The sequence below is a fragment of the Rhyacophila brunnea genome, unplaced genomic scaffold (genome assembly GCF_057557595.1).
Source record: "Rhyacophila brunnea isolate RB1 unplaced genomic scaffold, BYU_Rbru_1.0 scaffold_23, whole genome shotgun sequence".
Taxonomy (NCBI): domain Eukaryota; kingdom Metazoa; phylum Arthropoda; class Insecta; order Trichoptera; family Rhyacophilidae; genus Rhyacophila; species Rhyacophila brunnea.
Window position 1 is genome coordinate 1,781,231 of NW_028232893.1, and position 23,050 is coordinate 1,804,280.

The window sequence follows — 23,050 nt, forward strand, 5'->3', positions numbered from 1 at the left end:
AAATCCCCACACACTTACGATACATTCGTTATTTTTTATTTAACAACCAAAATATTCAATAGAAATAATTTATATGGCAGAACAACGTTTGCCGGGTCAGCTAGTATTTTATAGATACAAGAATATTTTTTATTGATTACTAGCTGAAGTACCCGGCTTCGCACAGGGTCGCTTTGTGGTTATATTTATCTTAGATATTTGAAAAATAATAAGAGGTAATTATTTTTTTAATATTAAAATATCTGTGTAATACAATATGGCAATATGAAAATAATTCTAATAGGAGTAAAGGTCAAACATAAGAACACTAAATTAAAATCGAATCCAAAATATGAAAACGTTATTAATGTTATTAATATGTAGTAAAAAAAAAATCAAAATTGGATGGAACAAACAAACAACAAACTTTGTATTTTATATAATAATAATTTAGAAACCTTCGCAGGTGTGCGCACAACAACTGAAAAAAGTTTCATTGCAATCGGATGAATGGTATAGGAACGTATACGAATAGTAGAAGATGATTTTCTAAATCAGAAATCTTCGTGGGCATGCACATGACAACTCACCAAAGTTTCATTGCAATCGAATTAATGGTATAGGAACGCATACGAATAGAAGAAGAAGAAGATGGTTGTACTAATTCAAAAACCTTCGCGGGCGTGCGCACAACAACTGGTCAAAATTTCATCACAATCGGATGAATGGCATAAGAACGCATACAAATAGAAGAAGAAAAAGATGATTGTACTAATTCAGAAACCTTTGCGGGCAAGGGCACAACACTTGATCAAAATGTCATTGCAATCGGATGAATGGTATAGGAACGCATAAGAATAGAAGTAGAAGATGATTTTCTAATTCAGAAATCTTCGTGGGCATGCGCACGACAACTCACCAAAGTTTCATTGCAATCGGATGAATGGTGTAGGTACGCATTCGAATAGAAGAAGACGATGATGGTTTTACTAATTCAGAAACCTTCGCAGGCGTGCGCACGACAACTCACCAAAGTTTCATTGCAATCGGATGAATGGTATAGGAACGCATACGAATAGAAGAAGATGGTTGTACTAATTCAGAAACCTTCGCGGGCTTGCGCACAACTGGTCAAATTTTCATCGCAATTGGATGAATGGTATAAGAACGCATACGAATAGAAGAAGATAGAATGAAGAAGAAGAAGAAGATGATGATTTTTATAATTCAGAAACCTTCATGGATGTGCATACAACCACTTACCAAAATTTCATTGCAATCGGATGAATGGTATAGGAACCAAGGAAGAAGAAGAAGATAGTTGTACTAATTCAAAAACCATTGCGGGTGTTACCACAATAACTGACGAAGGTTTCATCGCAATCGGATGAATGGTATAGGGACCATACGAATAAAAGAAGATAGAATGAAGAAGAAGAAGAAGAAGAAGATGGTTGTACTAATTCAGAAACCTTCGCGGGTGTTGGCACAATTATTGATGAAAATTTTATTGCAATCGGATGAATGGAATAGGAACGCATACGAATAGAAGAATATAGAATAGAAGAAAAAGAAGAAGAAGAAGAAGATGGTTGTACTATTTCAGAAACCTTTGCGGGTGTTAACACAACAACTGACAAAGGTTTCATCGCAATCGGATGAATGGTATAGGAACCATACGAATAAAAGAAGATAGAATGAGGAAGAAGAAGAAGATGATGATTTTTCTAATTCAGAAACCTTCATGAATGTGCATACACCCACTTACCAAAATTTCATTGCAATCGGATGAATGGTATAGGAACCATATAAATAAAAGAAAATAGAATGAAGAAGAAGAAGAAGATAATAATTTTTCTAATTCAGAAACCTTCATGGGTATGCATACAACCACTTACCAAAATTTCATTGCAATCGGATGAATGGTATAGGAACACATACGGGACAGACACACAGACAGACAGACATACAGACATTCATTTTTATATATTAGTATAGCCTATACTCTTCCCGCAAGTTTAAGCAATAAGTTTACAAAGTTTTATCGCAATCGGATGAACGGTATGGCTGCGCATTAAATACGAACAAACAAACACACAAATACACAAACACACAAATATTCATTTTTATATATTAGATATGTACTTTGGTATAGGCAGGACCTTTCTGTCTGTTTACATAGCTGTAATATGTGTTATTCAACGAAAACAAATAAGTATGACTGAAAAAGTGTGCACTATTTTTGTAAGATCGCCCATAACATATCTAAACTATTATGGTTTGATGTAGCCAGGGTTTAATGAGTTTTAATAACTAAACAGCACCATATTGAAAATTGTATTATTAGTTAAATAAAAACAAAAGATGGTTCTGTGTGTTGTATTAAAATATGGTAGCCGTACTGATAAGCAAGAAGATGGTATTACGTTTCATAGGTAAGTTGATACATGTTCGTGATAATTTATTTGTTCTTTACCTAATGGTTGCATTTTGACCGCTTAAAAATACTATATAACGTAAAAAAATAGAAAGTTATATTTTAATTCTGAGCGTCTAGTGCGAGCACTTTGGGCGAGCACTAGCGAAATGGTTTATGGTCTCGAACATTTGTAGACGAATGCGTTCGCTCGCCCACAAACCAAATGCACGGCACGCAGCTTCATTTAGCAATGCAACGGGTGGCGTCTAGATGTATCTATAGTCTATGATCTCCACAGCCTACCTCCACTCTTTGCCACTGGTTTTTTTTATACATACATATCGTGACAATATTAACACAATCGCTCCCACCACTATAGCATCCAGATGATCGCCCCCTATAGCATACTACTATGAATTTGCAGGTAACAACTATTGAAATGGCAAAAATGCTCACTTGACAAAGCAACCTCGGGGTCTGGAGTGCCCAAGACCCATGTCCGGAAACTTGTACGTATGCAGTTCGCCATATTACACTTCACCGTGAAATGCTGTATCGGAAATATATGGCCATATATTAAAGACCGTCCAACCTCTTTGGGTCGTATAGTACTGACATAAAATCCATGTCTACATAAAACACAGTTCTTGTCCGTTTACAGGAAGCCAGTGCCAAACAAATTTTGAAAATAGCCGATATACTGGATTATTTTTTAGGTTATGTTTTCATTCTTGAATTCATGAATTTTGCCAAAATCAACTATGAAAATTGAATTAATGTTCATATTGAATCTAATAAAATTGGAGATGGTCATCTCTTTCCGAAAGAAAGCTCACGCCGAACCGTGCCACGGTGAAATGTTTTACGTACAATTTACATGTAACCCCCAAGATCAAGGTTAAACAATTTTGAAATAACATCTCAGAAAAGAAAAACATTGTCGGTTGAACAGAAGAGGCACATTCTCGAAAAGGTGAAAGAACATATTGACATAATATGAGCCAAACCAATTTGTATGATTTATTAATAAAAAAAAATCGGTGTGTGTACGTATGTACGTGCGTTAGAAGTTATACTTCTTTGGCGTAACAAAACAAAACTTGTGATAAACTAAATTGTTCAACTAGCTCTTAATTATCTTGTTAAATTTGTACACACTCAAGAAAAAGGACCGCTTATTGGAACGCCGTTGGTTTATTTCTATACACTTTAACTTATATTACTAAATTATATAATTAATTATCGTTGTTTTTATTCTTAAAGTAACAACTGCCACTATGACGTTTAATAGTTTGTTTACGTAAGGAATTGCAAATGGCCGACAATAATAAATTCGCTGCCTAGCAACGGAACAATTCTAAACTATAATATTATACTGTATAATCATCACTATTGCAGTATCATTCTGTGGCGTAATGGTTGTGCGTTCGGCTGATAACCGAACAATCGTTGGTTCGAATCCAATCGAGTGTGTTTTTTTATGTGAAAAAATAAATTATGTGTTACATGTCAAAAATTTTAATAGTCCCTTCACCTCACTCACAAATCATGGCATGTGAAATGAAAGTGATAACCTCACCTCATTCTCATTGTCTTCCTCATCCTCATCTTCGTCGTCCCGAAAGATGTCATCAAAGTCAGGCACCGATTCGTCACTCTCCTTCCCAATTACTCGCACCTGCGCAAAAACAGAAACGTTTTACAGCCACTTCTCAATTGGACACAATCATAGCCGACGAGTGTCTCACCAACATAGTGGCAGAATTTAGAAACACAAGTGACAGCTGTCAAATTAACTTGTTACTCGACCAAAATGTCCATTGGGAATGTCCTGAAAGGGAAAAGTTGCTCAAGTCAGCCAAACCAACTGCTCGTCAGAAAGGCCAATTTTATTGCTATAAAAAAAATTTAAGCGTTGTACTCTAAAGGCGAACATCTCTTCACTTAGAACTTTCGGCAGGTTCCTCTTAACTTAAGGTCATGATAACTCAGTCAAAGCATACTTGAGTATGTGGTGACCTCAATCTTGGGTAACCAACTGATCCTGAAACATTCCCAGGGACAAACAATTGGTAATACTTCACATCCAAACGTAGGGCTTTATGATACACCTAAGGTGTGGTGAGGGCAGGTTGATTTGAACGGTTATGTTTGTGTTGTCAAATTAAATACGTTTCATAAGCAGAAACCATGTAAACACAGTGTTGAATGACATTTACTCATTTACAACAAAAAATTTTATCGAGTACCGATTATCTACACAAAAACGAATGACCATCAGTAATAAAAATGTAACTTACTATATTGTTCAAACTATTGAAAGCAGATTGTCATTTTTTTGTATGAGTGCGTTACATAAATTGTGCTTGGCGTAATGTTGCAATACTTGCAATTGTAATAGTGTCATCCGAATGCAAGGGACACTGTATCCGCAATGTGTGCATTTATTCAATGAAACCATTAAATTATATTAACTAATATTAATTTTGCAACTACAGTTGAACTCGGTTATTACGATCTCGGACATAGTGAGATATTAGATGTAATGAGGAAACATTCGTTGACATTTCCTTAATGATTTTCTCCATACATTTATTCACTGTTATAACGAGCAACTTATCGGATATACTGAGGTAAAATACTGTTAATGTGTTGATCGTTTAAAAACATTTCGACCCTAAGCAATAAAATCCGATCGGACAGGATGCCGCTGGGGACGGATTACGTTTATGACACTAGTTAAGTGTCTAATTGTTGTTTTCGCCAACAATAATGAAAAAGTATCCATGCACATGGTTGAAAAATCCAAAGTTTGTGAAGTCCGTAGGTACTGTCATTTCCCTCCATTTTCGAAAGTGAAAACACTCTGTCACTTTGCTTCGTTGTATGGATTTTCGTCTGGATTTAGGATTTGGAGGTGGACAAATAACACACCGGAATTGTGGTGGAAACGGCAAGGTATATTTACGTTAATAATATTCTAAATAGTTACATTTTTATACAAATTCTTTTCAATTTAATTTTGACGGATAGCGAGGTTAACACTGCTTACTGCGTTGCTGTCAAAAATGCTTCTCCCGCTAAAACAAACCGTTGCTTACGAGCGGTACAAATGCGGCGTTGCCGTTCGTATTTTTTTTAACGGCATTTAGACAATGTTGCCGGTCAGATATTTAACATTATTTAATTATTTTCACAATCAACCCTTACTATTTGTTGATTTGATATTGATTTGGGCCTCTCCAGATTCACAGAGACATCCCCAAATGGGGGCCATTTGGAAAGGTAACAGTACCTACCAGCGTTCATTACAATAAACAACTTCTCTTGTAGTTTATGAAGGCCATGCTAGTTCTGGGGATTTTTACAATAGTTTTCAGATTTTTTATTGTCGACTATTTTCGACTTTTTTGTTAGGTATGTAACCGCTCATTTAAATATACCTATTCTCTGATATGAGTACCGCTAATAACGAGCAAATTCAGTCGGTCCCATCTTCCTCGTAATAACCAAGTTCGACTGTATTAAATTTATATTGTTCAGTTTTCATACTTTTACCATATGTAAATTAAAAAATAGTTTTTAAATTCATAATAAATCGGAATTTTTAAATACTGTCAATAATTATGAAACGAATTCAAGATTCTTTAACGATGCCTGAAGAAATGTGTGAAGATTATAAAACATGTACATGTGGTTGAGGTTACCTGGCCATTGCTGTAAATGTTGCAGACATCGGTAGGCTTGTGGGAGTCGGCAATGAAGAAGACCACGTCGTCTGCGGGCTGCAACAGCTCAACCAAATCCACAGTGCCGCCGCAGTTCACCAGCACCACGTGTTTTGCCTCCTCGCAATGCTCCTCGTAGGACGTCTTCAATTCGGAAATGCCGCCCACTGGCACAAGCGTGTACGCGATGTCGTCGCACTTGAGCAGCCCCTGCAGGATCTTGCACGCACATATCGCGTCAACATCCAAGTTCACAAATAGTAACACCCTCTGGAAAATGATACGCAAACCTCATTTTATTTCATATCCTGCAACACTTGATTTATGGCCAGAAAAAAAAACAAAACTAAGAAAAGGTTGAAGTTTCAATCATCATCTGGATAATTTTCATCCCAATTATGGGTAGAGATGGCAAGAACCACTTTTGAAAAAGTGATTAATATAAAGTAGATTTTTGGGTTTCCACTGTGTGTCCTTCCTTCTTTCCTCGACGTTTCGGGCTCGTTGCAGAGGCCATTATCAAGAGATGATATGTTTTATAATGAAATGGTAGGTATATGAATGTAAACGTCGCTCAAAGAATGTCAAAAGGAATCCGATTAGCTAAGAGCAAACGTTGCTCAGAGTAATGTGTTATATACGTTAATTTGAAGTTTGATATTTTCATACATTTCAATGCATCATTATCACACACTAAGATTAGGTTAGGTTAGGTTAGGTTGTGTAGATTAGATAAGGTTAGGTTAAATTGGGTTTGGTCTAAAAAGAAAGTTATAAAAGGTCATGTGGTCATCTGCGGTACTATTATGGGTTTTTTGTCTCATAGCACCTTAACCAAAATGACGATATGGAGTACAATAAAATTACCGTATGTAGCAGCGAAGGGCTAGAAACCGATAAGAGTGGAAAGAGCCATGGGGAGGCCTTTATCGAAAAGTGGCACCCGACTGATGATGATGATATATAAAATATTGGCTCTTGTCGGTTTAAGGGAAGCCAGCGGCAAACAAATACTGAAAATGGCCGATATACTGCATTATTTTTAGGTTCGGTTAGATTAGGTTGGGTTTTCATTCTTGAATTCATGAATTTTGCCAAATGTTCCCGCCTGGCTTCCTGTAAACGGACTTGTACCAAAATATTTCGCGAGCCACTCAATATATCTACCAACTCAATCTTGGGTTGCGACCCATAGGTTAAGGGCCACTGTTCTAAAGAGTGAAAAATTTGGGTCAACGTTCAAATCGGATGAATGTTGCATACACCTGAACGAAACTTCCGTGGTACCTAATTAGCAAATTTCGCGTCAGATTTCTGAGGATAACAATTCTTTAAATGTAAGCTTTGTATTAGCTTGACACTTTCAAAAAAGAGTGAGATAGTTACTAGCGCAATAATAAAGTGGTCCATTAATTTGTAAAACTTGGTTTACTTGCATGTTTGCCGGCTCTAGCCGTGACTTTGTCAAGTTAAAAAGTTTGTAAAAGAAATACAACCGACTGAAAGACGAGATATAATGATTGACAATGAATTAAAAGGGTGTATACGTACATATCCACATAAAATATTGTAAAAATCTCTTTTTATGTCTTCCACATACATTCTCAATTACTATTCAGTTTTCATCACAAAACTTTGACAGTTCAATGCAGGTGGGTAATACTAAAGATTCCCGCCATTATAGTAATAGAGAACATGTAAAAAATTAATTAAAAATAATTTAAATAATACCTCCATAATACAAAAAATATAAATACATATTTTCAGTACAATAAATAATTAAACGGTTGTATACCTAATAGGTAAGCAAAAAATCCTCCGTGTTCCGATATTTAATTTAGAATACCTCAGAAATATAGGCAGGTCAAAGAGATTAGACATTGTGCATTGTTATTGAGGCAGGTAGACATTTCTTTTCTTCATCAGGATGATTTGGTTGCTGACAGCCTTCTCCACAGTTAATAAGCTCCATCCTTATCGCTATCAACAGCACCCGAGAGAAGAGAGGTCAATAGGAAACCCGTGATAATCTTAATAATTAATATTAGTTTGTCCATTTGAAGGAAGCTCTCTTGTAGATAGGTATTCTTTTCAATCCCCGATATCTATCTATTAGAAATATCAGTATTTACACTTGGGCTAATTGGTGGTTGAATGAACGAATGAATGGTCAAATTATGTATATTCAATAAAGAATTCCACATTCTTAAATTTTATTCACATTTATTATTTTTGTATATACGTTTCCATAGACAATATTGCGGATTGTATATCTTCAATATTTTATTTGGCAACACTAACATAACCTCAAATAACAAACAACGTCAAAATATCGTTTTGCAACTGTCAAAATAATACGCTAGTAAACAGTCCGTTTTCCCCGTAGATATTGTATTAAAATTTACTCTCACCGTCGGATAAGTCGATGATCTGATATGTTAACTATATTTTTGAGTGTATTTCGTTAAATATATGCGTTAAAATGTCAGACGACGAGGAAATCTTCATAAAGAAGACGAAGACCGTGCATTATGGATCTCTTGAGGAACAGGAGCGTGCGCGACTGGCTGCCATCGCCGCCGCCGTCAAGGAAGATGCCACCGACGCTGCTGAAGCCACCCCTGGCACCGAATTGGGCGAGATACACGTATCCACAGGTATCCTTCGTACACAGATTACTGTGATGATTAATGTTGATAAGCATCGTCCACCCATACTGCCCGGCGGCTACCTTAGGTAGAATGGTGTCAAATTCTTCTGGCAGTGCACGCTACTTGTTTAGATGATGGTATCGTTACTTTCAAATGACACTTACACCATTCCAAAGTGATTTCGTCATCCTTCTTCTGTCAATCGATGGCGCCTTTTATGACATTGCCCTTTTTCTGTAGATTCACTATCTGCTATATCACGTATCAGTGGCGAAGGGTGGAGAACTTTGTCAGTCATACTTATTTGCAGGGCTTTTCTTGTCATGTAATGCGGTGGAACAAGCTAATTTTCCTGAATCATCTCATGTGAAAAGACATATCCTGAAAAACTATTGCGTTTGATATACCTATTCATTGAATTCTATTACCATTTTTTCAAGTGAATGTGAACGCGAATTTTTGCAAATGAATATAATTATTACTCCAATAAGAGCTTCGTGGAAGACCAACAAGGTTTCAGCTCTTTTGTTCATCAAACTCGTCGGACCACTTTTGACACTTTTCGATCCTTCAAAATACATTGATCGGTGGTTACTCAGTGGAAGACATTCGGCTGTAGACTCTAGCACTGAGAAAAGAAACAATTTGCCTGACGAAGATTGGACTGAACTTTGGAAATCACAATGGCCCCCACAAAAGGGGGGCTGACAGAGCTATAGCCTGGGGGATCGACCAGATAAGTGAGATAAACGCATATCACAAGTTTGCTCTAATCGTAAAAAAAATAGCCATTTTAAAATATGTGATTGTGTATTGCATTTTTGGGTTAATGTTTGTTGATGTTGATGGTGTTTGAAAAATGCTACTATAGAGGGTCACACTGCCTTTAACCTTAGTGATAGGTAGGGAGTCCGCCAAAGATCCTGGATTGGGGGCACGCTTAAGGATGTGGGGGGCCATGGAATCACTATATACTTTTATTCAAATATTATGATGTTTTTACAACTTTAGTTGTTTATTTGTATTTGTTTGTTTGTTTAATTTTTTTTGCGCTTCGTGGCATAGGAAAAGTTGCTTTAAATGATATTTGAATAATATAGTTTTCTTTAGTGGGTTTAGTAAGTTTAGCAAGAGGTGAGTTCCGGCACCTTTGTTTTTAAAAAAAAGCCCTGTTTATTCATCGAAATTAGAATACAAATTGCAGTTAAAATTGGTTAGTTTTTAAAAGCCAATTAAACCCTACCTAGACTAAACCATAATTTAACCAAATTTGGATAGTTTGTCTAGTAAGTAGTAAATTTGTCTAGTAAGTAGTCAAAACACACTTTAGCATGTAACAACCTCAGTCTCGGGTAACTGCTCCTGGGACATTGGCGGAACATGCCTCACATCAAACCTTAGTGTGTTGTGATACACCCGATCGAGCGGCTCTCGTGGTGCAGTGCGTAAAGTGCTGGCCTTTCATCTGAGAGCTCCGGGTTCAATTCCCGATGAGGACACAATATATAATGTTTGAGGCTTTCACGGTTGTTTTTTATCGTAATTGATTTTTGGGTTTCCACCGTGTGTACTTCTTCCTTCTTTCCTCGACATTGCAGAGGCCATTATCGAGACATGATATGTTTTATGATGACACAGAGGATCTAGGACACAGAGTCTAGTCTAGTCTCTGGTCGTAACGATTGACACATTACTCTGTAGCTAATCGGATTCCTTTTCACATTCTTAGAGCAATGTTTACATTCATATACCTACACTACACTTCATCATAAAACATATCATCTCTTGATAATGGCCTCTGCAACGAGCCCGAAACGTAAAGGAAAGAAGGAAGAAGTACACACGGTGGAAACCCAAAAATCTATTACGATAGGACACAATATATTTTTGTTTCTCAAAGCCTGGGTGTTTGCGATTGTTTCACTTCTATTACTGAATAAACTACACTACTGTCATTGAGACTCTAGGCCTGTTGTAGTGTCAAACAGAAAAGGAAAAAAAAACGAAGAAGGAGTGTCTTGCGTGGTGGATTTTGTTAAGCGTCAATGACATTAAGCTACTTTAAGTACTTGTGTCATCATCGAACAAGCTAACCAACAGATTGTAAACAATCTACTGAGAAAAGTTGAAAGCCGGTCAACTTTACACGCTACACGCCGGCGTGTGCGTCTACTGCGTCTGCGCAGTAGAGCGTAGTAGCGACCTCCCGGTAACAAAACAAACTACATTCTGTCAAAATAGTCGCTAGCTTGTTGGCTTCTCAGCGAATGGAAAGTTTTGTGTGTCATCATCACAATCGCAGTAGCTGAATCGCCCGCATTTAAATTCGCCAACAAACAGCTTGTAAAGTAGCTCAATGTCATTGACGCATAACTGATAAATCTTGAATAAACCTGTCATAAAAATTATGGAAATGATTACTCTTACAGTGTAATTGACAATTCTGTTTGTGTGGAGTAGAATACATGGAGCTGGAAGAAGAGATGTCAAAAGACAAGCAGGCCCTGCTGGAGGAGTTTGAGCGCCGGCGGAAGGCGCGTCAAATAAACGTGTCCACAGACGACGGCGAGGTGCGACGCAGCCTGCGTCAGCTCACCGAGCCCGTATGCCTCTTCGGAGAGGGCCCTGCCGAGCGCCGCGCCCGCCTCAGAGATCTACTCAGTTTGTGAGATTCATTCTTACCAATCATGGTTATTACTGGAGAACCCCCTTTTTTTTGATTTATTTCAAAAAGAATTAATGTACGCTTCATCGGCATCAATTTATTCAAGTAGCAAAGCGAATCCTTTGAAGTTAACTACTGTTTTTTGTCATGTGTCATTTGTCAATTAATATTGTGATGCAGGTGTTCATGACTTTTTCCATCCGATCCAAATATTTCCATTTCCGATTGTTTATTTGCCCAATATTTTTACACATGTACCTACATACCAGTGACGAAGGGTTCTGATATGCTATAGAAATCCAACACCAATAATGCACACTAAACTTTGTTCGTCATACGTATTTGCTTTTATTGAACTAAAAATACAAATTGTAGATGATGCTGGTTAGTTTTTAAAATTCAATTAAAAATTGCTTAAACCAAACCATCACAGTGGAGGTAGGCTGTGGAGATCCAACAAAAATAATGTACACTTTGTCGTCAGTCATGTTTGTTTGTTTTCATTGAATTAAGAGTACAGTAAAAAGGAAACAATGATTTGGTTAGTCTATGGTGTGCGTGCAGATGTTTACCCCTACTAGTGCTACTAATTACCTGGCAGCCGATGTATAGTGATGACGACAACATATGCATTCGTACATATATAATCCATGAACCGAATCATTGTTTTGTTTTTACTGGACGAATAATTGAAATTATGTATGATTTAATGTCATAATTTTAGATACTTTATCTTCTTCCACGGCGCTACATCCCGGGGTGGGATTTTGCCTCCTCCACAACCGCTCTCCACTCACTCCGGTCTCTCGCCACACTTCTCCAGTTACCGGGTCTTCCTATATGAAGCCAGTCCATTTCTACGGCGTCAGCCCATCTCCTTCTTGGACGGCCTCTGGGTCTCTTCCGTTGGGGTAGCCACTTCGTTATGATCCTTGGCGCTCTAACTTCAGGCATTCTCTCCACATGTCCCGCCCATCGTAGTCTTTGGGACTTACAGTATCTTATGATTGTTTGCTGTTCAATCAGCTTTTCCAACTCGTGGTTCATTTTAATTCTGTAGTTCCCATTTTCCAACGTGGGTCCAAAGATTTTGCGGAGTATTTTGCGCTCAAAGACAGCTAATTTGTTTTCCTCGTTTTGAGTTAGGCACCAAGTCTCACAGCCATAAGTGACCACTGGCCTTATAATCGTTTTATAAATTAGAAGTTTACTTCTTCGGCCTAGAATTTTCGACCCCACCAGTCGCTTGCAGGCATGCCAGCATTTATTCCCGGAGATAAGGCGGATTTTTATCTCCTCTGCTGTCTTATTTTGGGTATTTAGGCTGGATCCGAGATACGTGAACTTGTCCACCCCTTCATATGCATGCTGTCCTATGTCTATATTCTGCAGCGGTACCTGATCGCGTGTGCTGACCATATATTTAGTTTTTGACTGGTTTATTTGCAGCCCAGCGTTTTCTGCTTTTATTTTCATAGTGCTACCATGGTCGATCATCCTCTGTTTGGATCTGCTTGTAATTACTATGTTGTCAGCATAAGCGCACATCTGCGTTGTACTGTTATCTACCCATCCTCTTATGTTGGTTTCACGAGCTATGGATTCCACCACAAGGTTAAATACCATAGTGGATAGCGCATCCCCTTGTCTCACACCTGATTCGATTTTGAAGCTTTCAGTTTGCTCATTTTGCACAGTGACAACTGCTTGAGTATCCGTCAATGTGGTCTTTATTAGCCTTACTAGTTTTAAGGGAATTCCCAGTATTTTTAGGCTTTGCAGCATCTTATCCCTATTCACGCTGTCGAAAGCTTGTTTAAAATCAATAAACAGGTGGTGGAGTGTAAGGTTGTATTCGTGCGCTTTCTCCATAGTTTGCTTCATGAGATGGATGTGATCTATGGTGGATCCTAATGCTCTTCTTACTTCAGGCAGAGTAGGCTCATCAATAGTATTAAGATACTTTATAGATTGTCAAATATTTTTTGACTATTATCTATTATGGCTTGGCTTATGCTGGGTTTAATTCAATTTTAAAAACTAACCAACATCATCTGCAATTTGTAGTCTTCAATGAAACAAATACGTATCACTAACAAAGTTTTGTGTGCATTATTTATGGCAGATCTTAACAGCCTACATGCAACCTTCTTCGCCACTAAGAATGTTAGATTCTAATCATTTAAAATAAATCATTTTGAAACTCTTTAAACTCTAACTAATAAGAAGTCATCGCCACAGCCTTCTACTGAGGAATAGTTGTTATAAAGATCATCATAGATTTATTCTTCTTTCCCATTTTTTTTTAAATTCACCTCCGTACTAATTGTATTTTTCTTAAAATTGGTTGATATAAATCTGGTGGCGGATTTCAGCCTCGGCGAGGATGCCATCCACAAACGAATGGAGGAGGAGGAGGCACGTTTGCAGCAGGAAAGGGGACAGGAGGGCACCTGGTACCACGAGGGACCTCCCCAGCTGCGTCAGGCTCGTCTGTGGATCGCCCGATACTCCCTGCCCAGAGCCAGAGACAGGTAACAGACGAGACCTTAATAGTATGCTCCATATATAAAGACGACGATGCTGTGCATAAGCCGGCTCGCACATCACAATTCGTGTTGTGTGCCTAACGGCCATAAATCAAAAGTTCTAAGACTTTCGACGAATGTTGCATCGTACATCCTCGCACATCTGCCCAGCGGCAAACGTCAAACACGAAAAAAGAGAAGTCTCTCGTCTGCCATTTTTATTGTGTTGATTGTATGAACAAACGTCAAACGCGGCGGCGTGAGCGAGCAATGACATTGTAGACAGAGACAAAGACAGAAATGACCGATGGCCGCCAGCTGTGCGCTTGCGCGGAGTCGTCTTTTTTTAGATACGACATGCAGGCTGTTCGAAATTCGACATGTTGCATCAGCGGATCGTCTCGCGTCGCAGTTGCAACGGCCAATGTGCGAAGGTCCATTTAATAACGTTTGTTTCTTGGTTTACGATGACGTCACATCGACGTATTCGATGCGTTTTTAGGCGAGACGAGTTCCAATGTGCGAGCCGACTAACATTGCCACGTTACACGCATTCCGCCATATGAGACCTGCAGCGCATAGATCGATATTGTAGCTTCAACTTCCTTTGTAGTTATCAAACAAAATTATAAAATAAGTTTCCAGGCTATAAAATAATGATAAATATGCTAAAAAAGCGTATATCGGGGTATATAATTCAAAGAGACCGACAACTGTAACTTATGGTTCAGAGGTTTAAAAAACTAATAGCTTGCAATATACCAGTAATGCTTATATCGTGACACTAGCGCCAAGATCACACGTCAAGTTAAAGTTGTCGGTGTATACAAATTTTTTTTTTTCCGACCTAGTCCGACCCTAATAAGATCATATGGGCATCCACAGAGCGGAGGTTTGTATTGACAGATTTTGTTTTTACGAGTAATTGATGTCAACCACTTGCTCAACCTATTAGGTCCATACTCTGACTCATACACAAATTGAAAAACAATATGTGTACTTGTCAGACCCAGGATTCGAACCTGGGATCCACGACGCTATAGGCCAACGCGTAAGCCGCACGGCTTTCATACAAAATTAGGGAATACATTCTAAAAAACCATACAAAAAAAAATTTTACATATTAAGTAAAACAAATATACAAACTTCGTTTACCAAAAATAATGAATTGTGGACAAGTATTTGGCAATACACATCTCATATGACAGTTATTATGAAGTGCTCTGTGTAAACTGTGAATTGAATTGGATTACAGGCTTCGCAAGGCGTGCGCGGAGGCAGGCGCAGGAGGTACAGCACGAGCAGCAGCTCGCCAGGAACTTCAGCGGCGGCTGACCGGTATGGCCGTGGCTGCCAGCCAAGTTGGCGACACCCGTCCGCTCACTCACTGCTCCTTCAGTGACGACTCTCGCATGCTTGTTACCTCTTCATGGTTAGTATTCCACGTTTATCTCATCATCGTACGGATATCTGCTCAGCCCTAGGCAAATTGTCAATTGTCTATGCTAGAAACAAAACAACAAATTTTCAGAAAGCCAGCGATAGCGTACTTATGGCATACATGAAAATTTTACTTGCACGCAAAAGAATTATTGGATGTAATCAATTCTATGATTTATACACCCAATCCTCTTTATGCACGGTTTACTAAAAAACTAAAAAGAATAAAAATACGTATGTATGTACATATTTATCAAAAAATTGCATTGCAATGGACCGCACGCCACTGATGCATACATATGTTGTCACCGGATTCCGCCCAGATATATATACATGGCCCCACTAGTCAGTCACTTCGGGTTCGATACAAGAGACGCGCCGCGTGCTTCGGCGTTAGCGTCATTAAATATTTCCAGTGATGAGAGTAATTTTTCGACGGCGAAAAACCGCAGTAAACGGACATGTTTATTGTCAAGTAGCGACACTGAATAAATATATTTCTCTTTGCTAAATTTAATTTAAATCGAAACTATGTGTTTTTATGTAAGTACGAGGGTGGGTCAATAATTTCTTAGAAAAAAGCATTAAAACAGTTTTTATTTTTGTATTTTTTTTTATTTCTCAACATAATCTCCTTGGAGCTCAATACACTTGGTTAGACGTTTCTCAATTTTTTTTATACCGTCAGAAAAATAAGTTTTCGGAAGGTCCTCAAAATAAGCATTTGTCCGATCGATGACTTCTTCATTTGAAAAAAAACGTTGTCCACTTAGCCATTTTTTTAAGTTTGGGAAAAGGAAAAAGTCACTGGGGGCTAAATCTGGCGAATACGGTGGGTGGTCGACCAATTCGAACTTCAATTCTTCAATTTTAGCCATTGATCGTAAACATGTGTGAACACGGGCATTGTCCTGATGAAAGAGGATTTTTTTCCTGTTTAAATGAGGCCGTTTTTCTTCAATTTTGTTTTTTAGCTGGTCCAATAAAGATGCATAATAATCCCCTGTTATTGTTTTTCCTTTTTCCAAATAGTCAACGAAAATAATTCCACGTGCATCCCAAAATACAGTAGCCATAACCTTACCAGCTGATTTTACGGTTTTCGCCTTCTTTGGACATGGTTCACCTTTCGCAATCCACTGCTTTGACTGTTCTTTCGTCTCGGGAGTATAGTGGTGTATCCATGTTTCATCTACAGTCACAAAGCGACGAAAAAATTCATCCGGATTGCGTTGCATGAGCGACAACAGGGCTTTAGAGGCCACCACCCTATTGCGTTTATTGTCGACTGTGAGCAAACGCGGCACCCATCTTGCAGAAATTTTTTTCATGCCCAATTTGTCATGTAAAATAGAAATGACGCTACCTTTTGAGATCCCTGTAACCTCAATTATCTCACTCAACTTTAATCTTCGGTCACTTAACACCATATCGTGGATTTTATTGATCATTTCTTGTGTAGTCACCTCTACAGGACGTCCTGAGCGTGGTTCATCCTTTGTTGATGTACGACCACGTTTAAATTCATTTAACCAGTTATAAATAGTTGTAAGTGAAGGAGCAGATGTGCCGTGAACTAAATCCAACTCATTTTTTATTTCCTTTGCTGTTAACCCTTTTATATTAAAATGTTTAATAACAGCTCTAAACTCAATTTTCTCCATTTTTGTAAACAAGCAAATTTTTTTTTTAAATGTACGAGAAACACACAACAACCTGACCAATCTGATTGAAACTTCGCAGCATACTGAATCGGTAGTGCCGCTGCATGAAAACAAACCACTTACAGTACTAGTCGCGCCACCTGTCGGCTTTTCTAAGGACTTATTGACCCACCCTCGTATAAATAATAAATATATTCGATTTATTTTTGAGTTCAAGAATTTCATATTTTCAGTTGATTTTAAGTAATGGAACCTATCTACCATTTTTGTATGGACGCCTTATCTTTTTTTACACGGTTTTGTTTTGCATTGTAGTCTTTGGAATGTATCCCTCGTGCAAAAAGAGGATCGGGTGTATATTTATACTTATGTACTTAAATCTTTGTCTAACTTGCTACATGCCTGAAATTGTTTGTTTATTATTTAGTTTTTGTCACAAGTCTTGCTAAAAATGCACCAATTTCAAATAAAATCAAACCGGTTCTGCTTTGGTCAATTGATCACAATTACAATAATGCATCAATTTACACGTGTCATCAATGTCTTATTATGATGGTAACAGTACACAATGCTGTTCTTACTTTATAACTTTCCCTTTCTTAACAATTTTTTAGTTTTTTTGGCACGTAAGCATAAAAAAGTTTGCCATCACTGAATTCTAGGCGCAATATCTGGCAATCCAAAAATCTCAGGATGATGTAGCTATCAATGACTGACACATACTTGTAGTTCCTAACTGGAAAGCAGCCACTACGGATAAGGACAGGCGGAAAATTTTGTTAAAAGAAGCCAGGATCCACTCCAGGTTGCCGTACTCCTGATGATAATGATGATGGGACCGGAATGAGGAAGATGTATTGTAAATCCATAACTGGTTCACACAGATGGTTTTATTCTACGGATACTGTTTGAATTTAAAAATAATTTATGAATGATCAAAACATTTCAGGTCGGGCCTGTGCAAGGTGTGGTCGGTGCCAGAGTGCGAGGCGTTGGTAACTCTGCGAGGGCACGCCTGTCAGGCGGGCGCGGCCGTATTCAGACCCGGAGCCAACCTCCCTGACCCTGAGTCTCCCTCCAAAGAGTGTGCGGTTGCGTCCTGCGCTTACGACGGCACTGTCAAACTTTGGAGTCTCGCCAGGTAACCCGACTAATAAAATTATCTATCCAATATCATTATCCAGAAGATCATTACTCTGTACACAATAATTCTAAGAGCCAGATGCATAGATGTCATTGTTAAGTTAACCTAACTGTCGATTGTTACACTTAAATTAGTTACGCAATATTTACAATGACGCTTTTTGTGTGCATTCAGACCAAATGGGTTATATTGTAAAGGGTTATGAACCACTCCTCCCAGACCATGACCTTCATTCTGCACTTTGCAACAAATGTATTTCTTCACCTCTGGGTGGCTCTCATAATCCAATGTGTGTGGCATCAGCTTCTCAACCGGGTTCGATTCCTAATACATACAAATGATTCTTTTAAGGCTAGATGTTTCTATGACATCTTTCACTACTGTAATTTGACCTCAAGATGGTAGCGAAGGGTGGAGGTAGGCTGTTAAGATCCGCCTCAAATAATTCTCAATAAACTTTGTTGGTTATACGTGTTTGTTTTTATTGAACTATGACTACAATTTACAGATGGTGTTGGTTAGTTTTTAAAAATAAATTAAGCCCTACCTAACCAAACCATAATAGTATTGGTATATTTTGGGCAATACGACAAAATTTTTCATTCATACTTATTTGTTTTCGTTGGATTAAGAATACATATTATCACCGGCTTTCTGCGCGCTCTTAAGCGGAGATGGCAGGCCGTGATAACGTCAAGGTCAAAGCGGGGGTGGGAGACAGAAACGCACGGTGTATTGTGTCGAGGCTGGTTTATTTTATCGTATTTGATACAGGGTATTGTCGTTGACGGTCGGTAATTGGCGCTTTGGCGGGCTGCAAACGTGGTGTCGCGGCTGGGCTGCTGATTGATGCTTGGCATCCGAGGTGAGAGTCAGTGCTTGCGGCGTGGCGATGCAGTCTTTTTGGCGGGAAATGCTGGCTGGGCTGCAGACGCTTGTGGCTCCGCGTCCGAGGCGAGAGAGAAGAGATCCTGCCTGGTCGACGTCTGATACGAGAGAGAGCTTTTCGCGCGCGTCCCACTGTCAGATTGCCGGCATTAACGCGGCGCTCTCTGTTTTACCGACGAATTGACTAGTGGCGGTGCGAGCGACCATTTTTGACAGGCCGCGTCTGTGTTTTGGCGGGAGCGCTGACGAATTTGAATTTATGATTCTTTGAGGCGGGCTTCGCACGGCCGAGGGTTGCGATAACCGCGAAGAGTGGACGTAGGCTGTGGTATTTTGGGAAATATGATGGTTCGGTCTGCCCTTTGAGGTGGACTTCATCTGGTATCAATATTACACATATTGTTTGTTCATACTTTTAAATTCATTAAGCCCTGCCTAAATCAAACTATCATAGAATATAAAAATATTATTCTATCTATAAAATATCCATAGTTATGTATGATTTAATTGCATAATTTTAGATATTTTATAGATATTAATTTATTAATTATTAGAGTATTTTTTGACTATTTTCTATTATGGCTTAGTTTTCGCAGCGAATTGAATTTTAAAAACTAACCGACACCATCTATAAAGTATAGTCTTATTTCAATGAAAACAAATTACGTATGACTGACAAAATTTAGAGTACACTATTTATGGCAGATCTTAGCAGCCTACCTCCAACCTTCGCCACTGCCTCAAGGTCCCTAAAATATTTGAATCTCTTACGACTTTTCTCGGGTCGAAGTTAAAATTGTGACGATTTTCAGTGAGGAGCCGATAGCATCGTTGATGGGTCACGAACCGCACCGCGTGTCGGGTGTGGCATTTCATCCGTCGGGCCGTTTCCTGGGCACCTGCTGCCGTGACTCCTCCTGGCGCCTCTGGGATCTAGAGACTGGCTCCGAAGTACTCCACCAAGAAGGCCACGCCACGCCTCCGCACTGTATCGCCTTTCAAGGAGACGGATCCGTCGCCGCCACCGGGTAACATTGCACTGACTCATTAATAACCCCTATTTGCATTTTGTCATACGTAACCGAAATTTTTTTTTTTTTTTTTAAACGGTACATGTTCAAACACGCGCGTTAACATGATCTTACTCCCTACTTCAATTTTAGTTTGTGAATTTATGGCTACGGCCATATGTTGTAGCTTAACCACTGGGGAATGCCAAAAGAAATGGCGTATTTCAAAAAAACACTTCCTTATTCTTAGGTCAATAATTATTATAAAGCAATCATTATTCGTAGGATGTTTATCACACTTGAATGTTCAAAGACATAGCTTATAATTAGTATCTTTAGAATTATCTTCAAATGTGTTAATCTTGCCCATTTTTTGAATAATAAAATGCCTAATTCTTGTCAATATATTCTAAAACATTAGAGCGAGAGGTATAAAAGAATACTATTTTATGTAATAAAAATACTTTATGCAGTCATCAAATGTTTAAAATAAATATAAAGGATAATAAGGCTTTAAAATTATATAAATAGATTATCTACAACGTTTAAGGAATGTCCAGTATCATGCATTGAAAATACAATAAAAGTTCCATTTTGACCTACGCTGAGCACATCCGCCCTTAAGCCAACACCAAATAAATATTCTTTTGTGTTCGCTCCTCAGTCAAAGCATATGGATGACGAATCAACTGAGAATGGTTATAAAATATAACTCATCGGAGATTTAAATGTTTTATTCACCTCCTCACTTGTTAGTACACTCATTTAATATTAATTTCAGATATAAAATATTTGGGCGTTCATTTAGGAACCACTGCTTTACTATAATTCTTCTCGTTTATTAGTACTCATCCAATATTATTTTTTTTAAATTAATTAAATTAAATATTCGGCGCATTTCATGTTCCATAATATGCAAAGTCGTTTTTCTACATCATGTCTAAATTTTTCCGTGTCGAAATAAGTTTTTAACAAAAAACACAACATGTGATCATTCATGCGGTCAGCCGCCGATTAACCACCTAGTGCGTTGCGCTCTGCGGTGCGGTAGACCGCCGCAATAGCCAAACCGCCGAGATGTAGTGCGTATGGTGTAGGCACTTTTCATACAAAAAACGAATCCGCAAGGCGGCGTGCCACTAGTGCGCAGTGGCGGCCGGTGGTCTTCAGAATAGCATTTTCTGGTAGTGCGCAATGGTTTACCTTCTACAAAGAGAAGATCTTCTTCTTTCACCTTGTCTACTCACTGTAATCCTGTACAAACTGAAAATCTATTTGGACGCAATCGCTTTGCGCTCATGAACGGAGTATTGTTCATAATACTGCTACATGTTCTACTTCGCAAAGTGAGTTATACACATATGAATAACAATGAATGTCTTCAAAAATGCAGGCAGTGCGTAGCACTTGCATGGTATTAGAGGAGCCGCCGCTGCTAGTGTGTATGGGCTCTAACTAACACCATCTGTAAATTAGTCTTAATTCAATAAAAACAAATACGGATGTCTAACAAAGTTTAATGTGCACTGTTTATGGCGGATCTTAGCAGCCTTCCTCCACCCTTCGCTACTGCGACAAACCAATTTATGTGTGAAACAAAATTCAAACATGTCACTACTTTGTACGAAAAGTTGTAAGCATTCTATTACTAACAGTGTATCATATTATTCCTTTTATTATTTCGCTACGCCAGTGAATATTCTTAATATTGTGAGGCAAATCTTGCAGAGGTCTGGACGCATTCGGGCGAGTGTGGGACCTGCGCACGGGACGTTGCGTCATGTTCATGGAAGGCCACTTGAAGAGCGTCTACGGTTGTGACTGGTCTCCAGCCGGCCATCACCTGGTGACAGCTTCTGGAGACAATACGGCGCGGGTCTGGGATCTGCGAAGACGCGCCTGTCTCTACACCTTGCCCGCCCACACCAACCTACTCAGCGGTAAGACTTCTTCATTTTCTCATCAGATAATATCGGTAGGTTAGTTAGGGTAGCATCGTTTGTCAAATGAAAAAGAAAAAAAGAATAGTCAGCTCATGTAACAAGAGAAATACAAAGCCTCCAGTATGTCATATTTAATATCACCAATATTGATTGTGCGTTTTGTTTACATGACAAACTTTAATATTTAAATTAACATATTCTTTAATCCCATATTTCTCCACAATCGAGAATCATACCTACTTTATAACCACACCCAAAAGGGTGTCCACTTGAGCTTCCCATTGTTTTTGTGTTCCCTGATTTCCACATTGGAAACTATATATATTTCTTCAATTATTAATTTTTTTATATTATAGTATGCAGTCAAATCTCTGTCTATGCCATGATATTTCTTAATGAATAAAAAACTTGACAGGCGTGCGGTACCAGAGGACCAATGGGCACTACCTGGTGACGGCCAGCTACGATAACTCAGTGAAAATGTGGGCAAACCTGAGCTGGCAGCCTCTGCGTACCTTGCTCGGCCACGACTCCAAGGTTATGGGGCTGGACATCTCCCCCGATGACAAGTACATCGCCACCTGCTCCTACGACAGGACCTTCAAACTATGGGCGCCTGACACCTCTTAACCTTCTCATGCTGGACTGCCGAATTAAGTTAGCTGTAAACCTAACCTTTATACAGATATAAATAAATAAACAGTTTAAGTAAAATTAAAGGTTGAATAAAAACTGCTTATAATTATTAAATATGTTTTAATAAACAAATTTTTTATTTAACAAATAATTCGTAAGATTGGAGAATGTAACAAAAAAAACCAATCGGCTTGTTTTGGCATGCCGATCAAATCCTATTTGCCATCCCTGTTATATAGGTTACATAATATATTAAATATTTTATTATAATCTGTTTACAAATCAAACGTTACAAACTAAAATCAATCACAAATTTTCTTTTTTTGAAGTTATACTTCTTTAGGCGCGTTTGGAA

The 23,050-nt window shown here is 38.5% G+C and overlaps 2 protein-coding genes across 2 annotated transcripts in view; one reads left to right on the forward strand and one right to left on the reverse strand.

Moving 5' to 3' along the window:
• Positions 1 to 7,783, reverse strand: part of Cdc45 (cell division cycle protein 45) — a 37,173-nt gene extending 29,390 nt beyond the window's left edge. Inside the window, exons 1-3 of the mRNA XM_085950224.1 lie at positions 7,678 to 7,783; positions 6,106 to 6,396; positions 3,978 to 4,076 (exon numbers count right to left, since the gene is read on the reverse strand). Coding sequence (XP_085806350.1) covers positions 3,978 to 4,076; positions 6,106 to 6,396; positions 7,678 to 7,728 — 441 coding nt within the window. The 5' untranslated portion in view covers positions 7,729 to 7,783. The remainder of the gene's footprint in view (positions 1 to 3,977; positions 4,077 to 6,105; positions 6,397 to 7,677) is intronic.
• Positions 7,784 to 8,460: 677 nt separating this feature from the next.
• On the forward strand, positions 8,461 to 22,820 carry U4-U6-60K (U4-U6 small nuclear riboprotein factor 60K). The gene is made up of 8 exons (XM_085950221.1): positions 8,461 to 8,783; positions 11,238 to 11,442; positions 13,818 to 13,976; positions 15,226 to 15,402; positions 18,024 to 18,215; positions 19,919 to 20,134; positions 21,845 to 22,056; positions 22,475 to 22,820. The coding sequence occupies exons 1-8, from the start codon at positions 8,609 to 8,611 to the stop codon at positions 22,687 to 22,689; spliced, it is 1,551 nt and encodes a 516-aa protein (XP_085806347.1). The 5' UTR covers positions 8,461 to 8,608; the 3' UTR covers positions 22,690 to 22,820.
• The last annotated feature ends 230 nt before the right edge of the window (positions 22,821 to 23,050 follow it).

Coding starts and splice junctions, on each gene's coding strand:
- U4-U6-60K (XM_085950221.1), top strand. CDS start 8,609: ATGTCAGACGACGAGGAAATCTTCATAAAGAAGACGAAGACCGTGCAT. Junction 20,135..21,844: donor GGATCCGTCGCCGCCACCGG/GTAACATTGCAC, acceptor CAAATCTTGCAG/AGGTCTGGACGCATTCGGGC. Junction 22,057..22,474: donor CCACACCAACCTACTCAGCG/GTAAGACTTCTT, acceptor AAAACTTGACAG/GCGTGCGGTACCAGAGGACC.